General features: G+C 37.6%; 1 protein-coding gene across 5 annotated transcripts in view; it reads left to right on the top strand.

The window, feature by feature from the left end:
* Positions 1–381: 381 nt before the first annotated feature.
* Positions 382–20,447, top strand: part of TMEM156 (transmembrane protein 156) — an 85,361-nt gene continuing 65,295 nt past the window's right edge. For 4 of the 5 annotated variants that reach the window (XR_004437901.1, XR_004437900.1, XM_033213997.1 and 1 more), the window contains exon 1: positions 404–600. Coding sequence is in view for 3 of the 5 variants with exons in the window: in XM_033213997.1 (XP_033069888.1) it covers positions 513–600 (88 nt within the window). In the remaining 2 variants the exon portion in view is untranslated. Of the gene's footprint in view, positions 601–20,447 lie in introns of all 5 variants that reach the window. The other variant, XM_033213998.1, reaches the window with a different exon arrangement.

Below are 20,447 nucleotides of genomic sequence, written 5' to 3'. Positions count from 1 at the left end.
GACTCAGACTCCTGACCTCAAGCGATCCTTCTGTCTTGGCCTCCCAAAGTGCTGGGATTACAGATGTTAGCCACCTCACTCAGCCTACTGTTTTATTTTTGTGAGTATATTGTGGGTTTATATTTATAAACTGGGTGGGGAGAAGATCCCCTTGCTTCTTGAGATCATTTTACCTTTCTTGCTTAGAAAGAAAGGTAAATAATAATAAAGTATAGGTAAATAATAATAATAAATAATAATGGGAAATAATTATTTACCTTTCTTGCTTAGAAAGGTAAATAAATGATTTTAAAGTGCTTATTGGAGGGTAGTTTTTTTTTTTAAATGGAAAGTGACTCAAAAGTGAAGTCTCAGTTGAAGACCTCTTTTTTTTTTTTTAAGTCTTACTCAAAAGGAAGTGAGTATGAGGTGAATTGCATTAATCTAAAGTACTGCAGAGATGAAACTTAAAGCAGGAAGCAACATACCATGAGTGTACTGGAAGGGAACACATTTGTGTCATGTGAAGAGACATGACAAAAACAGCCCTCCTTAAATTATTTGTGGCAATAGTGATCACGTTCATTTTAATTTTGCCGGAATATTTCAAGACACCAAAAGGTGAGTATGTAATTGTAATCTAGCTTTGCCTTCTTAATTTTAAAAAAATAGTGTCAGCTAGTGGTTACAGAAAAGATCCTCTTTTTGGATACATGCTGCATAGGCTGAAGTTCTAGATCTGAAAAACTAATAAAATAAAATAAGATTGCAATTTTAGTTGACTGTTATATAGTACAGTAACCTAATTCGTAGTACTTAATTATTGTAGCATACCTAAAAATGAAAATATTTAAAATCTGTAGTCAAGATTTCAGACATTGAGATTACAACAATCTCATCATGATTTTGCTCTTTGAAACACTTTCTTCAAAGCACCTTTTTTTTTTCTTTTTTTTTTTTTGTGGGATGGATTCTCGCTCTGTCGCTCAGGCTGGAGTGCAATGGCCCAATCTTGGCTCACTGCAACCTCTGCCTGCTGGATTCAAGCAATTCTCCTGCCTCAGCCTCCCGAGTAGCTGGGATTACAGGTGCCCACCACCACATCTGGCTAATTTTTGTATTTTTAGTAGAGACGGGGTTTCACCATGTTGACCAGGCTGGTCTTGAACTCCTGACCTCGTAATCCACCCACCTTGGCCTCCCAAAGTGCTGAGATTACAGGCTTGTGCCACCGAGCCTGGCCCAAAGCAGCTTTAAGTATGCGTTTACATTCTGGAATTCTTTAATGAAGAAAGTGATATTTATTGTGTTAAAAATTCTAGAATTCCCTCTACTACAACTATTTCACACAGATAACTTACTGTCACCTTTTGACAAGAAAAAGCATTTATGTATTTTGAAAATACAATTAAAATAAGATGAGTGCAAATTTAAACAGATGTGTGTTTATGTATTTGCAACTGGAGAAAAATGGAACAAAATTAACTTTGTGAACATTTCAGAAAATTGTAATATAATCGCTGAAACCTAGATTAGGAAAATAAATAGGTCTAAATTTAAACTATTTTGATATGTTAGCAAAGGACTTGCAAATGTATTAATGTGAGTGTTCAGATGGTAATTGTGCTCCCTAGCACTTAAAAAGAAGAACGGGTGAAAAGAAAAGGCTGTATTCTATCATTAAATAGTCTTTATATAAATTTGATTAAAATCAGAGAAAAACTCATATTTGATGATTTGCTGCAATGAATATTTATTGTTGCATATACGTAATGCTAAGTAGCCAGATAAAAATATTTTTGCTAATTATATTTGATGACATATTTCAGTGATTATTTGATGTTGCATTTACATGATGCTAAGTTGCGAGTTAAAAATATTTTTGCTAAATAAACACTATGACTACAATTTGGTTTTCTGGCATTATGTTACTTAGATGAAGCAATCATAGCACATATTTTCAATGCTTTATTCCACTGGGTTATAAAGAGAATAGTTAGAATAAAGATAATCTAATTTTAAGATATTGTGGGCTGAGAGTAAGTTCATTTAATTGTTATCTGGAGTAGGTTCTATCTATATATCTATCTAGCTATCTAACTAGCTATCTACATCTAGCACCTCTTAAAATTTTTATCAGGTTGGATCTAATAAAAACCAGGTAATCATCCCAACAATGACTTAATTACTATTGGTTAGTATTTTATGAGAACTGGTGGCTACAGGAGCACGTTAAAGGTTTTCGCTTTGGGGCAGACACATAGTTCTTTTAGTTTTTGTTTCTCAAAGTAAGAAGCATGGCCTTCTGGGGCAGTGGTAAGCAGAAAGAAGACAGATGAAGCACAGAGAAATTCTTAGTAGGGGACAGATGGGAGCCCCTTCTGTTGGTGAGTAGAAGAAAGAGCTCTTATAAAATCCATCTTAGCCAAACTTCCTTGGCCTAATAGTAATGTATCAGTTCTTCTTCACCTTGTCAATAATCAACCATCATTTATGATGATGTTTGTTCTCTTGCTTTCAAAACTGGTTACATCAGCTCCCAATACCTTTACTGCCTTCCCAAACTTAAAATACCTGTTTCTCTTCTCCTGGTCCAAGAATAGCATAGACATTACTCCAAATTCTTTTTGGGTTGATGGATTTTTTTTTTTTTTTTTTTAAGAGATAGGGTCTTGCTATGTTGCCTAGGCTGACTCCTGGGCTCAAGCAATCCTGCCTCAGTCCCCAAGCAGCTGGGACTACAGGCACATACCACCACACTCAGGTGGATTTATTGGGGAATTTTGTTTCAAAGGAACCCTACTTGGGGGGCCAACAAACAAAAATATTCAAAAACCACTGTCTTCTTTTACATTATTTAGTGGTAGAAGGAATTTTGCACAGAGCTGCCATAAACAAAAAGTTGATTACTAGGCAAAATGTTATACACATGCAATTGTGTAATAATAATAAAGATTATATTTTTATAATGGTTTATGGATAACCAGGAACATCTTTTTGTAGCCTCATTTAATATATCCCATATTGATTAAACGAAGAAAACTTGGATATAATTGTCTTGGTTTTTAAAAATTAGTTCTTAATCACAATAATAGTTGACCTATGAAATGAGTTAAATTGACAACTAATAGTAAATAAAATAGCTAGTAAAATGATTTGATAAGCAAGAGTGTTCTAGAAGTGCTACAATTAACCTTGTGAAATTCCCCTGTCTAGTCTTACTTCATTAGTTTCTTGTCTTTTTTTTCATTTTTTTCTCATGTTCTATTCACTTTAATTTCTAAGATAAATATTATAAAATAATTTTACTTATAAATTATTCACTGATACCTTGTCTTTAACATGTCAAATGAATTCAAAAGGAATCTTAATGAGGAATAATATACTCATGAGGTTTAATAGATTTGATTTCAAAATAATAAACCCTCTGAAGTCCTAAGTTAAAAACAAAGCATCTTGTTTGATCATTTTTCATCAAGAATGTATCTGAATCTCTGAGTAATTATTAGTAGGAATATTCCATTATCACAATTATACAGTATAAGCTATTTAGTTTTACCTTTACCAAAAAAGGTAGCTACTTCAGCACTGAGACTTACAATGGGTTTGCATTGGCTATGCACTACTAGCAAGATAACCTATTTTACAGCAGTGTTTTTTAACCTTTCCATTTATTTGAAAGGCAGCTAATATATAGTAGTTAATATAATGGTTTGATGCATTTGTATTACATGTAGATAATGGAGATACAAAAGGGAGCGGTGGATATATTTTGACTCAGAGCTTCTTGCAATTAGGGGAGCTAGCTTACTCCCAAATAACAGACTTTCCAACCTGTTTTTGTTGGACTTACAGTGTTTAGGAGAGAGACTTGGCTAACTCTCATGTAAATCCTAGTCATCTTTTGTTTATTTATTCTTTCACCTGTGATAGAAACCTGGGGCTACAAAAATGAAAGGCAACTCTTCCATCAAGGAGTTTTCAGTTGGGGGGAATGACTGACTGGCAAACAACTAAATAAAATATAGAAATTAACTAAAACAGGGATGTAAACAAGATGCAATGGGAACACAAACATTGCTTCCACATCATTCTCTGGAAGGACATTCTTTGTATTTCCATTTGCAAAGAGAAATAATTGTCAGAGTTTGAATGATCAGCTAGTATGCCTTCTTATCTGCTTGCAAAAGCACTTTTCAAGAGAAGAAATGATGATTATTAAATAAAATATTCTCATATCGGTATATCAGTAGTTCCTGAAAGAGGAAATTGGAGTGTACTCCCAATGATTTGTGGCGATACAGGATAGGAATAGCACAGATGAGTCCGGCTGTGGTGGCTCACGCCTGTAATCCTAGCACTTTGGGAGGCTCAGGCAGGTGGATCACCTGAGGTCAGGAGTTTGAGACCAGCCTGACCAACATGGTGAAACCCTGTCTCTATTAAAAATACAAAAATTAGCTGGGGCTGGGGGGCGGTGTAATCCCAGTACTTTGGGAGGCCGAGATGGGTGGATCACTTGAAGTCAGGAGTTCAAGACCAGCCTGGCCAAAATGGTGCACCTGTCATCCCAGCTACTCTGGAGGCTGAGACAGGAGAATCACTTGAACCCGGGAGGTGGAGGTTGCAGTGAGCCGAGATTATGCCACTGCACTCCAGCCTGGTGGACAAAGAGGGACTCCTTCTCAAAAAAATAAAAAAGAAAAGGAAAGAAAGAGAGAGAGAGAGAAAGAAAGAAAGAAAGAGAAAGAGAGAGAGAAAGAAGGAAAGAAAAAGAAAGAAAGGAAGGAAGGAAGGAAGGAATGAAGGAAGGAAGGAAGGAAGGAAGGAAGAAAGGAAGAAAAAAAGAAAGAAAATTAGCCGGGCATGGTGGTGGCGTGTGCCGGTAATCCCAGCTACTCTGGAGGCTGAGGCAGGAGAATCTCTTGAGCTTGGGAGGCAGAGGTTGCAGTGAGCTGAGATCACCCCATTGCACTCCAGCCTGGGTGACAAAGCAAGACTCTGTCTAAAAAAAAAAGAAAAGAAAAAGAAAAAAGGAATAGCACAGATGAAAACACCTCAGACCTAATTTTATCTAGCTGTTTTGACTTCCTCACTTTCTTTTAAGAGCCAAACTGACACAAACTCTGTTTACCAGCTTTCATTTCCCCTTCTATTTCACACTTTGTGATGGAAATGGTGGTATAATGAACAGTGAAATTGAAGAAAACAAAGGATAAAGGAACTATAGGATAAACTGACATAATATGAGCATATGTTCACAGTGTTTAAGTCTATGTTATAAAGACCACCACATCAAGGGTAATTGCAATTAATTTCCTGAAAGCGTTATTCTAGTTCTCAAAAATGAATGCTCTTTTTTTATTCATAAATATTTAATAAGTAATCCCCAATAAGGCCTTATGACTATTCAAACAATTATTTTTAAATTTTAACAAATACATTTACATGTGCCCGTAATATGCCAAGTACTGTGACATATATTTTACAAAATAATAATTCATTTTAATGTATTAAATATTTCTACTCATGGTGCAGCATCATTCTCAAGAAAGAATGTTCTGAAAATCTTTAGAAAGAAGGAATAACACTAGATGGATAAATATACTTTGTGGTAAGATTTTGCTTCTTTTTAAAAATTTTTATTTATTTATTTTTGAGACAGCATCTCACTTTGTCACCCAGGCTGGAGTGCAGTGACATGATTTCGGCTCACTGCAACCTCCAACCCCCTGGTTCAAGCCATTTTCCTGCCTCAGCCTCCCAAGTAGCAGGGACCTCAGGCACACACCACCATGCCCAGCTAATTTTTGTATTTTTAGTAGAGATGGGGCTTTGCTATGTTGCCAATCTGCTCTTGAACTCCTGATCTCAAGTGATCCACTGGCCTCAGCCTCCCAGAGTGTTGGGATTACAGGTTGCAGCCACCACACCCAGCCAGATTTTCTTATTGAATTTTCTGAATCATTACAGTTTTAAAATGGCCACTAATGGACATGACATTTTCATGTATATATTTTAGGCACTATGTGTTGGTAAAAAAAAAAAAAAAATGTGTTAAATAAAACGCTTTTCATCACTTTGACAGAACTGGCTTTATTCTCTAATCTGTTAGGTTGCAACACCTACCAACAACCCTAGCGTAGGGTGCTTTCTAACTGCTTGTCTCATTGTTATGGTGGATAAATGCTCTCTTAGTATATCTCTTTTGCTTTTTAATTTTTGTTTTAATTTTTTAAGAGAGACAGGGTCTTGCTTTATGGTCCAGGCTGGACTCTAATTCGTGGGTTCAAGTGATCCTCCCACCTCAGCCTCCTGAGTAGCGTATCTTTTTTGCTTTAATAGAAAAAAAAGACTTTCTCTAAAACATTCATATGGTGATGTATATTCCCCTTACTCTGTTCTGTTTCTTTTCTCTTATCACTTATATTTTATTACCTATATGATTTATTTATTATGCATTTTAAAAAATTATCTGATTTCTCCAAATAGAATGTAAGCTCCATGAAACTGAGGTTTTGTCTGCTTTGTTCACTGATGTGTTTCAAGCAGTTGAGAGAGTGTCGTTCATATTAGGGGCACTCAGTGAGTATGTTGAGGGAGCAAACTTGCTGAATCATATGTTGAGGAAATCAAAAGAAAACCTTGAATGAGGCATTTCTGATCTGACCTTCCCCAACATCTTGTGATTTAGGCAGGCCAAGTGTTATCCTCATATTTTTGAAAGATTAAGCTTCATCACAAACCTAGAGATTTTAGGTTGTGCTAGCGTGTGAAATTTATTTTGCAGAATATTTTACTTATAAAGAAAGATATGTGTCTTTTTACCCTGAGTCATTTTCCTGCCATTTTCTGTATCTACAGGGAATTTCATAATATTCATTTACTGCTCTTATTTTGACAAGTAAAATGAGCAGTCTCCTATGTCTCAAACCTGCCTTTCAAATGTTGCTACTGTATGTTAAAAGTTATCCCAAACTTTGCTCCCTGCCTCCAGCAAACATTTTAAATGGTCTTTCCCAAATATCCTATGAATAAATCCATAGTCCCTTGCTCCTGATCTGGCTGACACTACAGATATATCACCCATACACAATATGATATGTTTTTCCCCATTTCCTGCTCAGTATTACCAGAGAACCTTCAATGATTGGCCCCCAAATTGAAATATAATCTAGTTTTTGCTATTGAAGTGGATACTCTTTTTGAGTTTATTCCAATCTTTTTTTTTTTTTTTTTAGACAGAGTTTTGCTCTGTCACCCAGGCTGGAGTGAAGTGGTGCGATCTCAGCTCACTGTCCGCCTCCTGGGTTCAAGCAATTCTCTTGCCTCAGCTTGCCGATTAACTGGGATTACAGGCGCCCCCACCACGCCCGGCTAATTTTTTGTATTTTTGGTAGAGACGCGGTTTCGCCATGTTATCCGGGCTGGTTTCAAATTCCTGAGTTTAGGCAATCCGCCCGCCTCAGCCTCCCAAAGTGCTACAGGCATGAGCCACCACCCCTGGCCTATTCCAATTGTTAAAAAGGGCAGACCTGTGACCAAAGGAAAATACCATACGTTAATGAATGTCTCTGTAAATTAGGCAGCTAAACCATAAGGTCTCTCCTATCCTGGCAGCTAATATTTTTAAATTGCTGAATTGTGCTATAGAATAACTAATAATGTGAAAGATTTTTAGAAATAATTGACTACGTTTTTAACAGGCATAATTTACATACAATAAAATGGAAAGATCTTTTAAAAAAACTTTTATTTTAAGCTCACAGCTACATGTGCAGGTTTGTTATATGGGTAGATCCATGTCACGAGGGTTTATTGTACAGATTATGTCATCATCTAGGTATTGAGCCTAGTACCCATTAGTTATTTTTCCTGATCTTCTGTCTCCTCCCACCCTCCACCCTCCGGCAGGCCCCAGTGTCTGTTGTTCCCCTCTATGTGTTCTCATCATTTAGCTCCCACTTATAATTGAGAACATGTGATACTTGGTTTTGTGTTTCTGTGTTAGTTTGCTAAGGATAATGGCCTCCAGCTCCATCCATGTTTCTGCAAAGGACATTATCTCTTTCTTTTTTATGGCTGCATAGTATTCCATGGTGTATATAATACCACATTTTCTTTATGGAAAGATCTTAAGTGTTCAGTTTCATGAATTTTGACATTTGTGTGCACCTATGTAACTACTATCACATACCAGATACAGATTTACATCGCCCCAATAAAGATTCCTCTGACTCGGCTGAGCATGGTGGCTCATGCCTATAATCCCAGGACTTTGGGAGGCCGAGATGGGCAGATTGCCGGAGGTCAGGAGTTCGAGACCAGCCTGGCTAACATGGTGAAACTCTGTCTCTACTAAAAACACAAAAATTAGCTGGGCATGGTGGCACGTGCCTATATTTCCAGCTACTCGGGAGGCTGAGGCAGGAGAATCACTTGAACCTGGGAGGGTGAAGGCTGCAGTGAGCTGAGATGGTACCATGTCACTGCAGCCTAGGCAAAAGAGCAAGACTCCATCTCAAAAAACAAACAAACAAACAAAAGATTCCTCTGGCTCTTTCCTTTCAAATCTCCTCCCACATCCCCAAGGTAACATCTGACCTATGTCACCATAAGTTAGTTTTGTCTCTTCTTCTATTTCGTGTAAATGGACTTATCACACAGTAAATATTTAAATATTTTTGGTCTGTTTTTTTGTTTGTTTGTTTGTTTTTGAGATGGAGTCTCGCTCTGTCACCCAGGCTGGAGTGCAGTGGTGCCATCTCAGCTCACTGCAACCTCTGCCTCCTGGGTTCAAGTGATTCGCCTGCCTCAGCCTCCTGAGTAACTGGGACTACAGGTGCCCACCACCATGCCTGGATTTTTTTTTTTTTTTTTTTGTATTTTTAGTAGAGATGGAGTTTCACCAAGTTGGCCAGACTAGTCTCAAACTCCTGACCTCAAGTGATTCGCCCACCTTGGCCTCCCACAGCGCTGGGATTACAGGCATGAGCCACCGTGCCCGGCCTGGTCTGGATTCTCTACTTAACATGTTTCTGAGATTCGTTCATGCTATTGAGTGATTCAGTAGCTCCTATCTTTTTGTTGCAAAGTACTCCATTACATACACACACAGCATTTGTCCCTTTATCTATTGGGTTATTTCCAGTTTGGGCTATTATAAATATGCTGCTATGAATATTATTGTACACATGTTTGTGTCAGTGTATGTTTTCATTTCTATTCAGTAACTGTCTAGTCGTGGAATACCTGGGTGTCTTAGTCAGCTTGGGCTGCTCTGACAAAGTGCTGTAGACTGAGTAGCTTGTAAACAACAGCCTTCACAGTTCTGGAGGTTGGAAGTCCAAGATCAGTATGCCAGCATGGTTGATTCTGATGAGGGTCCTCTTCTGGGTTGCAGAATGCTGACTTTTCTTTGTATTCTTACAGGATGGAAAGATAACTAGTTACCTCTCTGGTCTCTTCTTATAAGGGCACTAATCCTTATCCATTAGCTCTCCACTCTCATGACCTAATTGCCTCCCACAGACCCCACCTTCAAATACCATCATATTGGAATTTTAGGGGGACACAAACGTTCACTCCATTTGACTGGGTACATTTAATTTTACAAGAAGCTGCCAAATGTTTCTCTAAAGTGGTTGTACTAGCAATATGTCTAGTAGCAAAAAATTCTCATTTTCTCTAGTTTATATTTAATATACCGAATCAATAACACTTAGAATATGTATAGTCAAAGAAATAATCTACATTTCTTCCAAAGTTCCCTGACAACTAGTTAATGAGGTCTTGGGAAAATATGAGTTGACCTAGAGTAGCCTCTGGAGCACCCATTATCTGTCAAATAATAAAGATTTTAATGTAAGTTTTCACTTATTTGTAGAGGTCAACGGATAGTTGAGATTTCTTTTCTTGCAGTCATACCCTGAAAAATACTCCTGGCACAAAATATCTAAAAATGTGTAATACAATGTATTTAAAACTTTAGAAATGTAGAGTTGAACTGTTAAGAAAATAAGACTCCTTGGAGGCAGAAAATGAGTAGGAATTATAAATACATATGGGTAAGCAAGAGTGAACAAATTAGTGCCTCGGGAGCATCTGCAAATCTCTGGTGGCCTGGAATTTCAGTTTCACTGGGTCATATGTCAGGAGGCAGAAGGCAAAGTCTAAGACTGAGATATGACTGAGATACTATAAAGTGATATGCTCTATAAAACAGTAACCTAGGACAAATTATATCTGGTTTTGAGGAAACTTGTCTGTCTTCACTTTGGCTATGGGTGGAGAAAGGAAGAAGAGTCTTTTGAGAGTTTGTAAACACAGCTGGCCATAAGTAGGATGTTGAGGATCATTACCTGTGAGGTGTGAAAAGTCCAATCCAGGAACGTAGTTAAAGCCACTTTGGGTTAATGGTGCCATTAGACACCCGTCAGAGGAAAACGCCAATCCTCTCTGGAGGAAGACATCTTTACACCATTCCTCAAATAATTTTTCAAAGTGAAATTCCAAGGAACAATAACTATGATCAAAAATCATAAAACACATGAAAACTCAATGGACAAGAATCAACAGAAACAACAAACAGCAGAATTGGATCTTCAAGGAATTCAGATATTGGAATTATGAGATATAAAATAGAAAATAGTTTGTTTCAATACATAAAATATTACATCAAAAAGTATGAGTAAGCACAGAAGAATGTAATCAGACTCATTTCACACCATGTACAAAAACGAACTCAAAATGGATTAAAGACTTGAAGACCTAAACAGTAAAACTACTAGAAGGAAACATAGGGAAAAAGATCTATGACATTGGTCTGGGCAATTATTTTTTGGTTAGGATCCATAAAACAGGCAATAAAAGCAGAAATATACAAATGAGATTGTATTAAACTAAAAATCTTCTGCATAGCAAAGGAAACAACTGAGTGAAAAGAAGCCTATAGAATGAGAGAAAACATTTGCAAACCATATATATGATAAGGGTTTAATATCCAAAATATATAAGGAACTCAGACAACTCAACAGCAAGAAAATAACCTGATTAAAAAATGGGCAAAGGACACTGAAGAGACATTTCTTTTTTTCCTTTTTTTTTGAGACAGGGTCTCACTATGTTGCCCAGGCTGAAGTGCAGTATGGCTCACTGCATTTTTGACCTCCCAGGCTCAAGTGATCCTCCCACCTCAACCCCTTGAATATCTAAGACTACAAGTGTGGGTCACCACACTGGCTAATTTAAAAATTTTTTTTCCTAGAGATGGGGTCTCACTATGTTGCCCAGGCTGGTCCCAAACTCCTGGGCTTAAGTGATCCTCCTGTCTTGGCTTCCCAAAGTGCTACGATTATCAGCATCAACCACTGCATCAGTCTGACATTTCTTGAAAGAAGACATACAAATGATCAATACATATATGAAAAAATTCTCAACATCACTAATCATCAGGGAAATACAAATTGAAATTTTGTGAAAATACAGTGAAATATTATCTCACACCTAAGACTGCCATTATCAAAAAGACAAAAGATAACAAGTGTTGGTGAGGATGTGGAGAAAAGGGAACCCTTGTATACTGTTGTGGGAATGTAAGTTAGTACAGCCATTATGACAGACAGCAGAAAGGCTTCTCAAAAAATTCAAAATTAGGCTGGGTGCGGTGGCTAACACCTGTAATCCCAGTACTTTGGGAGGCCAAGGTGGGCAGATCGTGAGGTCAAGAGATTGAGAACATCCTGGCCAACATGGTGAAGCCCCGTCTCTACTAAAAATACAAAAATTAGCTGGGCGTGGTGGCGTCAGCCTGTAGTCCCAGCTACTTGGGAGGCTAAGGCAGGAGAATCGCTCGAACCTGGGAGGTGGAGGTTGCAGTAAGCCGAGATTGTGCCACTGCACTCCAGCCTGGTGACAGAGTGAGACTCTGTCTCAAAAAGAAAAAAGAAAAAAAAAAGAATTCAAAATTAGAACTATTAACTAGGCACAGTGACATGCACCTGTAGTCCCAACTATTTGGAAGTCTGAGTTAGGAGGATCGCTGGAAGCCAGGAGTTTGAGAGCAGCCTGGGCAACACAGTAAGATCCTGTCTCTTTAAAAAAAAGTAGAATTACCATATGGCCCAGCAATCCCACTTCTGGGTATATTTGAAGGAAAGGAAATCATTGTGTCAAAGAGATCTCTGAACTCCCATATCCATTGCAGCCTTACTCACAATAGTCCAGATATGGAATATCAACGTAAGTGTCCATCAATGGATGAATGGATAAAGAAAATGTGGTACATATACACAAGATAATACTATTTCATCTTAAAAAAGAAGAAAATTCTGTCATTTGCAACAATATGATTGAATCTGGGGGATACTATGCTAAGTGAAATAAACCAGGCACAGAAAGAAAAGTGCCACACGATCTCACTTATATATGGAGTCGTAAAAAGTTGAACTCATAGTGACAGAGAATAGAATAGAATGATGGTTACCATGGATGACAGGGTGGGGTGACGGGAATGGAGAGATGTTGGTCAAAGTGTACAAAATTTCATTTAGACAGATGAATAAGTTCTGGAGATCTATTGTATGGCATATTGACTGTATTTAATAATAATAGATTATATACTTGAAAATTGCTAACAGGGTAAATGTTCTCACTACACACAAACAAAAATGGTGTGTGACGGATGGATAGATACGTTATTAGGTTTGATTTAATCACCTAACAATATGTGTATATATATAGAATATATATATCAAAACATCACATTGTACACCATAAATATATATATGTATAGATATAATTTTTATTAGTTAAGTGTACCTTAATAAAACTTGGGGAAAGGCATCTGAAAATGTATAAAGTTTAAAATAAAATGTAAGGTACTATGATTGGGAAAATGGCAACAATTTGTACACACAAAGTTAACAGGGAGAACAAACAGAGTCGTTTATTCCCCCAGCCTAAAAATAATATAAAACAAATTTGTGGGGAGATCCAATACTCTGCCACATTTTGTGATTCTAAAAAACAATATGAGCAAGAAACAAAGACTATTAAAAATTATCAGGCAGATTTGAAAAAGAACCAACTGGAAGTTCCAACTGTGAAAATATAATAAATTAGAAATGCAAGGAATGAAATGAATAGATTAGATGCAACTAAATAATGAATTAGTGAACTGGAATAGAGATCTGAAGAAATTACCTAGAACACAGCACAGAAGTTAAGAGACATAGAAAGCAAAGGGAGCTATTTCTAATCAAAGCTGCAAAGGAGAGAAGAAATAGAATAGGGTAAAGGCAATATTTGAAGAGACAGTGGCTAAGAACTTTACGGAATCATTGAAAGACATAAATCCTCAAATTCAGGAAACCCGACAAATCCCAAGCAAAATAAGTGATGAGAAATTCTGCAGAACATGAAAACCGAAGAGTTTTTTTTTGTATGTGTGATGGAGTCTCGCTCTGTTATCCAGGCTGGAGTGCAGTGGTGTGATCTTGGCTCACTGCAAACTTTGCCTCCCAAATTCAAGTGATTCTCCTTCCTCGGCCTCCCAGGTAGCTGGGATTACAGGCGCCCGCCACCGCGCCCAGCTAATTTTTGTGTTTGTAGTAGAGACGAGGTTTCACCATGTTGGCCAGGCTGGTCTCAAATTCCTGACCTTGTGATCCGCCCACCTTGGCCTCCCAAAGTGTTGGGATTACAGGCGTGAGCCACCGCGCCCGGCCAAGATATCTTAAAATAACCAGGGATGAATGCAGATTGTCTTTAAAAAGTTTAAAGGAACAATAGTCTGATAGCTCACCTCTTGAAAACAACAGTGAAAATCAGAAGGCAGTGAAAAATGCCTGCAAAGTGCTGAGGCAAAATTGTTGTTGATCTAGAGTTGGTGAGATGTATATTTTCAGATAAACAACACAGAGTTTACAATTATTGGACCCTCAGTGAAAGAACTTCTAAAGAATTAGCTTTAGGAGAAGGAATGTAATCCCAGAAGGAAGGGCAGAGATGCAAGAAGAAATGGCAAGGAAGAAAACCTCAACAACAATTATAAATGTGTGAGTAAATCTAAACAAATCCTGAAAATATTAGTTGCATAAAATTTAAAAACTCAACTAATTTGTATGTCAGTGAAAAAACAAGATAGAACTAAAATGCTGTGTAAAAGTAGCATTTAAGTCGGGAAGCAGATGATCTGAGTTAAAGTATTCTAAGACCCTTGTATTGTTTGAGAAAGCATTACTGTTGATTGACTTTAGGCTTTCAGAATGCATGTTAAAAATTACGATGGTAACTACTAAAATAATAGAAATATAGTATCTAACCTCACATAACTAAAGGGAAAAATAATGGAATGAGAAAAAAAATCACTGAATCAATTTATCAGCCAGAAAGGCAAGAAACAATAGAAAGCATGGTACAAATAGGAAGCATTAATAATATGGTATAATTACATCTAAATATACCAATGATCCCAGTAAATGTAAGTGGGCAAATCCATCCAGGTAAAAAGACGAAAAAATTATCAGACTAGATTTAAAAAGCAATTTCCAGATTGCAATGCCATTTAAAAGAGACCTATCTAAAGCATTAAGATAAAAGCGAAAAGATGAGAAAAATATATGGAACAAATAGTAACTGAAGAAAGCACATGCCATTGTATTAATGTTTTATCATTACAATTAATAAATTATTAAATTAAGATTTTAAGATTAACATCATTACCAGCAATAAAGAAGGTCAGGATATATGGATAGAAGTTTCAATTCACAAGAATATGCATCAATTCTAAATTTATATGCCCCAACCAAGATAGCTTTAAAGACAGTTATAAATCCAGTATTTAGTGGGAGATTTTAAACATACTTCCCAGTTATAAAATACAACCAGGTGAAGAATAAGAATATAGACAATTCGAACAATTCAAATAGCTAGTTTTATCTAATGGATATATTTAGAATATTGAACTGAACCTCTGGAACACATATTCTTTTCAGGGAATAAAAATACATACTTGATATGGTTTGGCAGTGTCCCCACCCAAATCTCACCTTGAATTGTAATAATCCCCACTTGTCAAGGGTGGGACCCAGGTGGAGGTTATTGAATCATAGGAGTGGTTCCCCCATACTGTGTCTTGTGATAGTGAATAAGTCTCATGAGATCTGATGGTTTTATAATGGGAGTTCCCCTGCACAAGCTCAGTTCCATGCCACCATGTAAGACATCTCTTTACTCTTCCTTCACCTTTTGCCATGATTGTGAGGCCTCCCCAGCCATGTGGAACTTAAGTCCATTAAACTTTTTTCCTTTATAATTTACCCAGTCTTGGGTATATCTTTATTAGCAGTGTGAGAATAGACTAATACAATGCCAGACTATAAAAACAAGCCTCAATACATTTCAAGCAATTTTTAATATACATCTCTGACTAAATGAAATTAAATTAGATTCTACTAACAAAAAGAAAGTTAAAATAGATAATATATTTGAAATTTAAAAAATTCACTTCTAAGTAACCTATAGTTGAGAACAAGTTGTAATGAAAATTAGAAAATACTAGTAATTGAATGATTAAAAAATACTATCTGTTTAAACTTATGCAATATTACCAAAACATATAACTTTAAATGCTTATACATAAAACATCAGAAAAAGAACAATAAGATAAACCCAGAAAGTAAAAGCAGGAAATAATAAACACAGGAGCAAAAGTCAATGAACTTAAAAGAATAGATATAGAAAAGATCAATAAAATCACAAGTTGGTTCTTTTTTTTTTTTTTTTCTTTTTTTTTGAGACTGAGTCTCGCTCTATTGCCCAGGCTGGAGTGCAGTGGCCGCATCTCAGCTCACTGCAAGCTCTGCCTCCCGGGTTTACACCATTCTCCTGCCTCGGCCTCCTGAGTAGCTGGGACTACAGGCTCACACCACCATGCCTGGCTAATTTTTTGTATTTTAGTAGAGACATGGTTTCACCGTGTTGGCCAGACTGGTCTTGATCTCCTGACCTCGTGATCCGCCTGCCTTGGCCTCCCAAAGTGCTGGGATTACAGGCGTGGGCCACTGTACCTGGCCAAGTTGGTTATTTTAAAGGACTAATTGTATGCGCAAACCACCGGAAAGATTCATATGTTAGTGTATTAGTCCATTTTCATGCTGCTGATGAAGACATATATCATTTATAAAAAAAAAAAAAAAAAAGAGGTTTAATGGACTCACAGTTCCACGTGGCTGGGGATGCCTGACAATCATGGTGGAAGGCGGAAGGACATCTTACTTGGTGGCACGCAAAGAAGGAATGAGTGCCAAGGGAAAGGGAGTTTCCCCTTATAAAACCATCAGATCTCACGAGACTTATTCACTACCATGAGAACAGTATGGGAGAAACCGCCCCCATGATTCAGTTATCTTCCACTAGAGGGAATTATGAGAGCTACAGTTCGAGATGAGATTTAGGTGGGGACACTGCCAAACCATATCAGTTAATTTCTTAGTGCTGCTATAACAAATGATCATAAACTTAGTGGCTTAAAACAACACAAATGTATTGTCTCACAGTGTAGGTTAGACATTCAACAGAGGTATCCCTGGGCTAAAATCAAGGTATCAGTAAGATTGTGTTCCTTTGTGAGGCTCTAGAAGACAATCCATTTCCTGGCTGTTTCCAGCTTCTGGAAGCTGTCTGAATTCCTTGGCTTATGGCCTCCTTCCATCTTCAAAGCTAGCAATGGCCTGTTGAGTCTTTCTCATATTTTATCACTCTGACATTGACTCTTCTGCTACCCAATTCCACATTCATAATTACATTGGGTCCACCCAGATAATCCAGGACAATTTCCTTATTTTAAGATCAGCTGATTAACAACCTGAATTCCATCTTCTGCCTTAATTCCACTTTGCCATATTATATACTATATTTACAGGTTCCAGGAATTAAGATAGGGACATTTATTCTGCCTGCCAAAACTGAATAATAAAAAAAACGAGACAAGGTACAAGTAACTAATGTTAGAAATGAAAAAGGGGTATAACTATAGACATAGCAAAATTAAATATATAATAAGAGGATACTGTGAATAATTTATGTCAATAAATTTGAAACACAAAGACACATATCTAGGAAACTTACTTAGGAAGCAATAGAAAGCCCAAGAGTTTTACAACAATTAAAGAAACTCATTCCATGGTTTAATCTTCTCTGTTTCAGATGATTTTCATACTAGTTTCAGATGATTTTTCAGGCAAGTTCTGCCAAACTTTCAAGAAACAGTAATAAAATAAATGCAATTTTATGTAAATTTTTTCAAAACATAAAATAGAGGAGACATTTATTTCTTTTTAAACAAAAAGATGAAAATTTTATTTACTGGGAAATTCTTGCTGATTTTTTGTTGTTCTTGTTGTTGAGATGGAGTCTCGCTTTGTCGCCCAGGCTGTAGTGCAGTGGTACAACCTCAGCTCACTGCAACCTTAGCCTCCTGGGTTCAAGTGATTCTCCTGCCTCAGCCTCCTGAGTAACTGGATTACAGGCACGCACCACCATGCCTGGCTAATTTTTGTATTTTTAGTAGAGACAGGGTTTCACCATGTTGGCCAGGCTGGCCTCGAGCTCCTGACCTCAAGTGATCTGCCCGCCTCAGCCTCCCAAAGCGCTGGGATTACAGACATGAGCTACCACACCTGTCACTTGCTGATTTTTGCATAGGAGTGTGACAAAAGCAACATCAGAATTTATTGTGATTCTATCTACAGAAGCTGGAGAAGATGATTTCATTTGTTCATTAAACCCCTCAATGTCTTCTACCTGCCTTTCCTAACCTTTACATTCAAAATTATCTTCCTGCCTATATATCTGTTAGTAAATAATCTTTCTTCCATTAAGTTTATGAAATTCTTCATGACGTGATATGGATTTTGACAGTGCTGTTTTTGATGTCATAATACATGGCAGAATGACTTGCGACAATATCACTTATAGCTTATTCAGGGGTCAGTAAACTATGGTCTTTTACAGCCTCTTTTGTTTAAAATGGTTGGGAAATAAAGAATATTTTATGACGTAAAAATTATATTAAACTTGAAGTTTAGTATCCATAAATAAAGTTGTATTGTAATGCAGCTGTACTCATTTTTACATAAATTTTTTGTGGCTGTTTTCATCCTATAAGGTGAGAACTATGTAGGTGCAACAGAGACCATATGACCCACAAAGCCTAAAACATTTACTAAATGACCCTTTATAGAAACTAACTTGCAGACCATGGCCTATATATTTACATTACACTGCAATTATAAAATATAGGTGTTTGACAGTATTTAAACCTTTGGATGAATAATCTTACATAGCGAAATTTATAGGTATATCTATGTTACAGATATATCCTCTTAATTTTTACCATTTTTCAGGTGGCTGTTTTAGCTTTTCTAAATACATAATTTTGTCTGTAAATTATTATAACAATTGGACTGGTGCAGTGGCTCACGCCTGTAATCCCAGCACTTTGGGAGGCCGCGGTGGGCTGATCATGAGGTCAGGAGATTGAGACCATCCTGGCCAACATGGTGAAACCCCTGTCTCTATTAAAATACAAAAAATCAGCCGGGCATGGTGGGACGTGCCTATAGTCCCAGCTACTCGGGAGGCTGAGGCAGGGGAAATCGCTTGAATCCAGGAGGTGGAGGTTACAGTGAGCTGAAATCATGCCACTGCACTCCAGCCTAGCGACAGAGCGAGACTCTATCTCAATAAATAAATAAACCAATTATGTCATACTACTCTTTTTTTTTTTTGAGACAGATTCTGGCTCTGTCGCCTAGGCTGGAGTGCAGTGGTGAGATCTCTGCTCACTGCAACCTCTGTCTTGCAGGCTTAAACCATCCTCCCACCTCAGCTTCCTGAATAGCTGGGACCACAGGCATGTGCCACCACACCCGGCTGATTTTTGTATTTCTTTGTAGACGAGGCCTCACTTTGTTGCCCAGACGGGTCTCGAACTCCTGAGCTCAAGAGACTCACCCACAGTAGCCTCCCAGAGTGCTAGGATTACAGGCGTAAGCCACCATGCCCAGCCTCAGACTACTCTTTTCCAACACTTCCAAGCATTGTTTCCTTCACTTCTTTCTTTCTTTCTTTCTTTTTTTTTTTTGAGACACAGTCTCAATCTGTTGCCCAGGCTGGAGTGCAGTGGCACGATCTCGCTTCACTGCAATGTCTGCCTCCCCGGTTCAAGCAATTCTCCTGACTCAGCCTCCCAAGCAGCTGGGATTACAGGCACTTACCACCATGCCTGGCTAGTTGTTTTTTTTTTTTTTTTTTTTTTCTTTGAGACAGAGTCTTGCTCTGTCACTCAGGCTGGAGTGCAGTGGTGTGATCTTGGCTCACTGCAACCTCCACTTCCCAGGTTCACACCATCCTCCTGCCTCAGTCTCCTGAGTTGCTGGGATTACAGGCACCTGCCCCACACCTGGCTAATTTTTGTATTTTTAGTAGAGATGGGGTTTCACTATGTTAGCCAGGCTGATCGCAAACTCCTGAACTCAAGTGATTCGCCCGCCTCAGCCTCCCAAAGTGCTAGGATTACAGGCGTGAGCCACCACTCCTGGCCAATTTTTGTATTTTTACTAGAGACCAGGTTTCACCATGTTGGCCAGGCTGGTCTCAAACTCCTGACCTCAGGTGATCCGCCTGCCTCAGCCTCCCAAAGTGCTAGGATTATAGGTGTGAGCCATCACACCCGGCCTTCTCCACCTATTTCTAATCAATGTTTCCTCCTAATTGCATCGGCAGATTTTCCTGGCAAATATTTATAGGGAAAATTTCTTGCTTTTTCATAACTTTGACATAAATATTTATAGTGTTTCACCACTAAAATATATTTACATCAGTATCCTTAGTGCTATAATATATTGATAATTTGGTCTGAGACAGATTTTATAATGTAAGAATATTTCTCTTTTGCAAAGAGGATTTATAATAATTTGCAAATAAATTGGATATTTATTAAGTGCTTTTTAAGCATCTAGATGTAGTTCATATTGTTTTAGACCCACTGATGTAATGTATTTCATTAATATCTTTTTAAGTACTGTATAATTTTTAAATTTTAGATTCAGAGGGTACATGTGCAGATTTGTTACGTGGGTATATTGCGTGATGCTGAGATTTGGGCTTCTAATGATCCCATTGCCCAAGTGGTGAACATATTATCCAATAGGTAGCTTTTAAGCCCTTGCTTCCTTCCCTGCCTCCCCACTTTGGGAATACCCAGTGTCTGTTGAGCCCGTCTTTGTGTCTGTGTGTACCCGATGTTTAGCTACCACTTATAAATGAGAACATGTGGTATTTGTTTTTCTGTTTCTGCATTGATTTGCTCAGGATAATGGCCTTCAGCTGCAACCATGTTGCTGCAAAAGACATGATTTCAGTCTTTTTTATGACTAAATAGTATTCCATCGTGTATATGTACC

The sequence above is a fragment of the Trachypithecus francoisi genome, unplaced genomic scaffold (genome assembly GCF_009764315.1).
Source record: "Trachypithecus francoisi isolate TF-2019V2 unplaced genomic scaffold, Tfra_2.0 Lachesis_group1, whole genome shotgun sequence".
Lineage (NCBI taxonomy): Eukaryota > Metazoa > Chordata > Mammalia > Primates > Cercopithecidae > Trachypithecus > Trachypithecus francoisi.
This window is presented reverse-complemented; position numbering and strand designations above follow the sequence as displayed.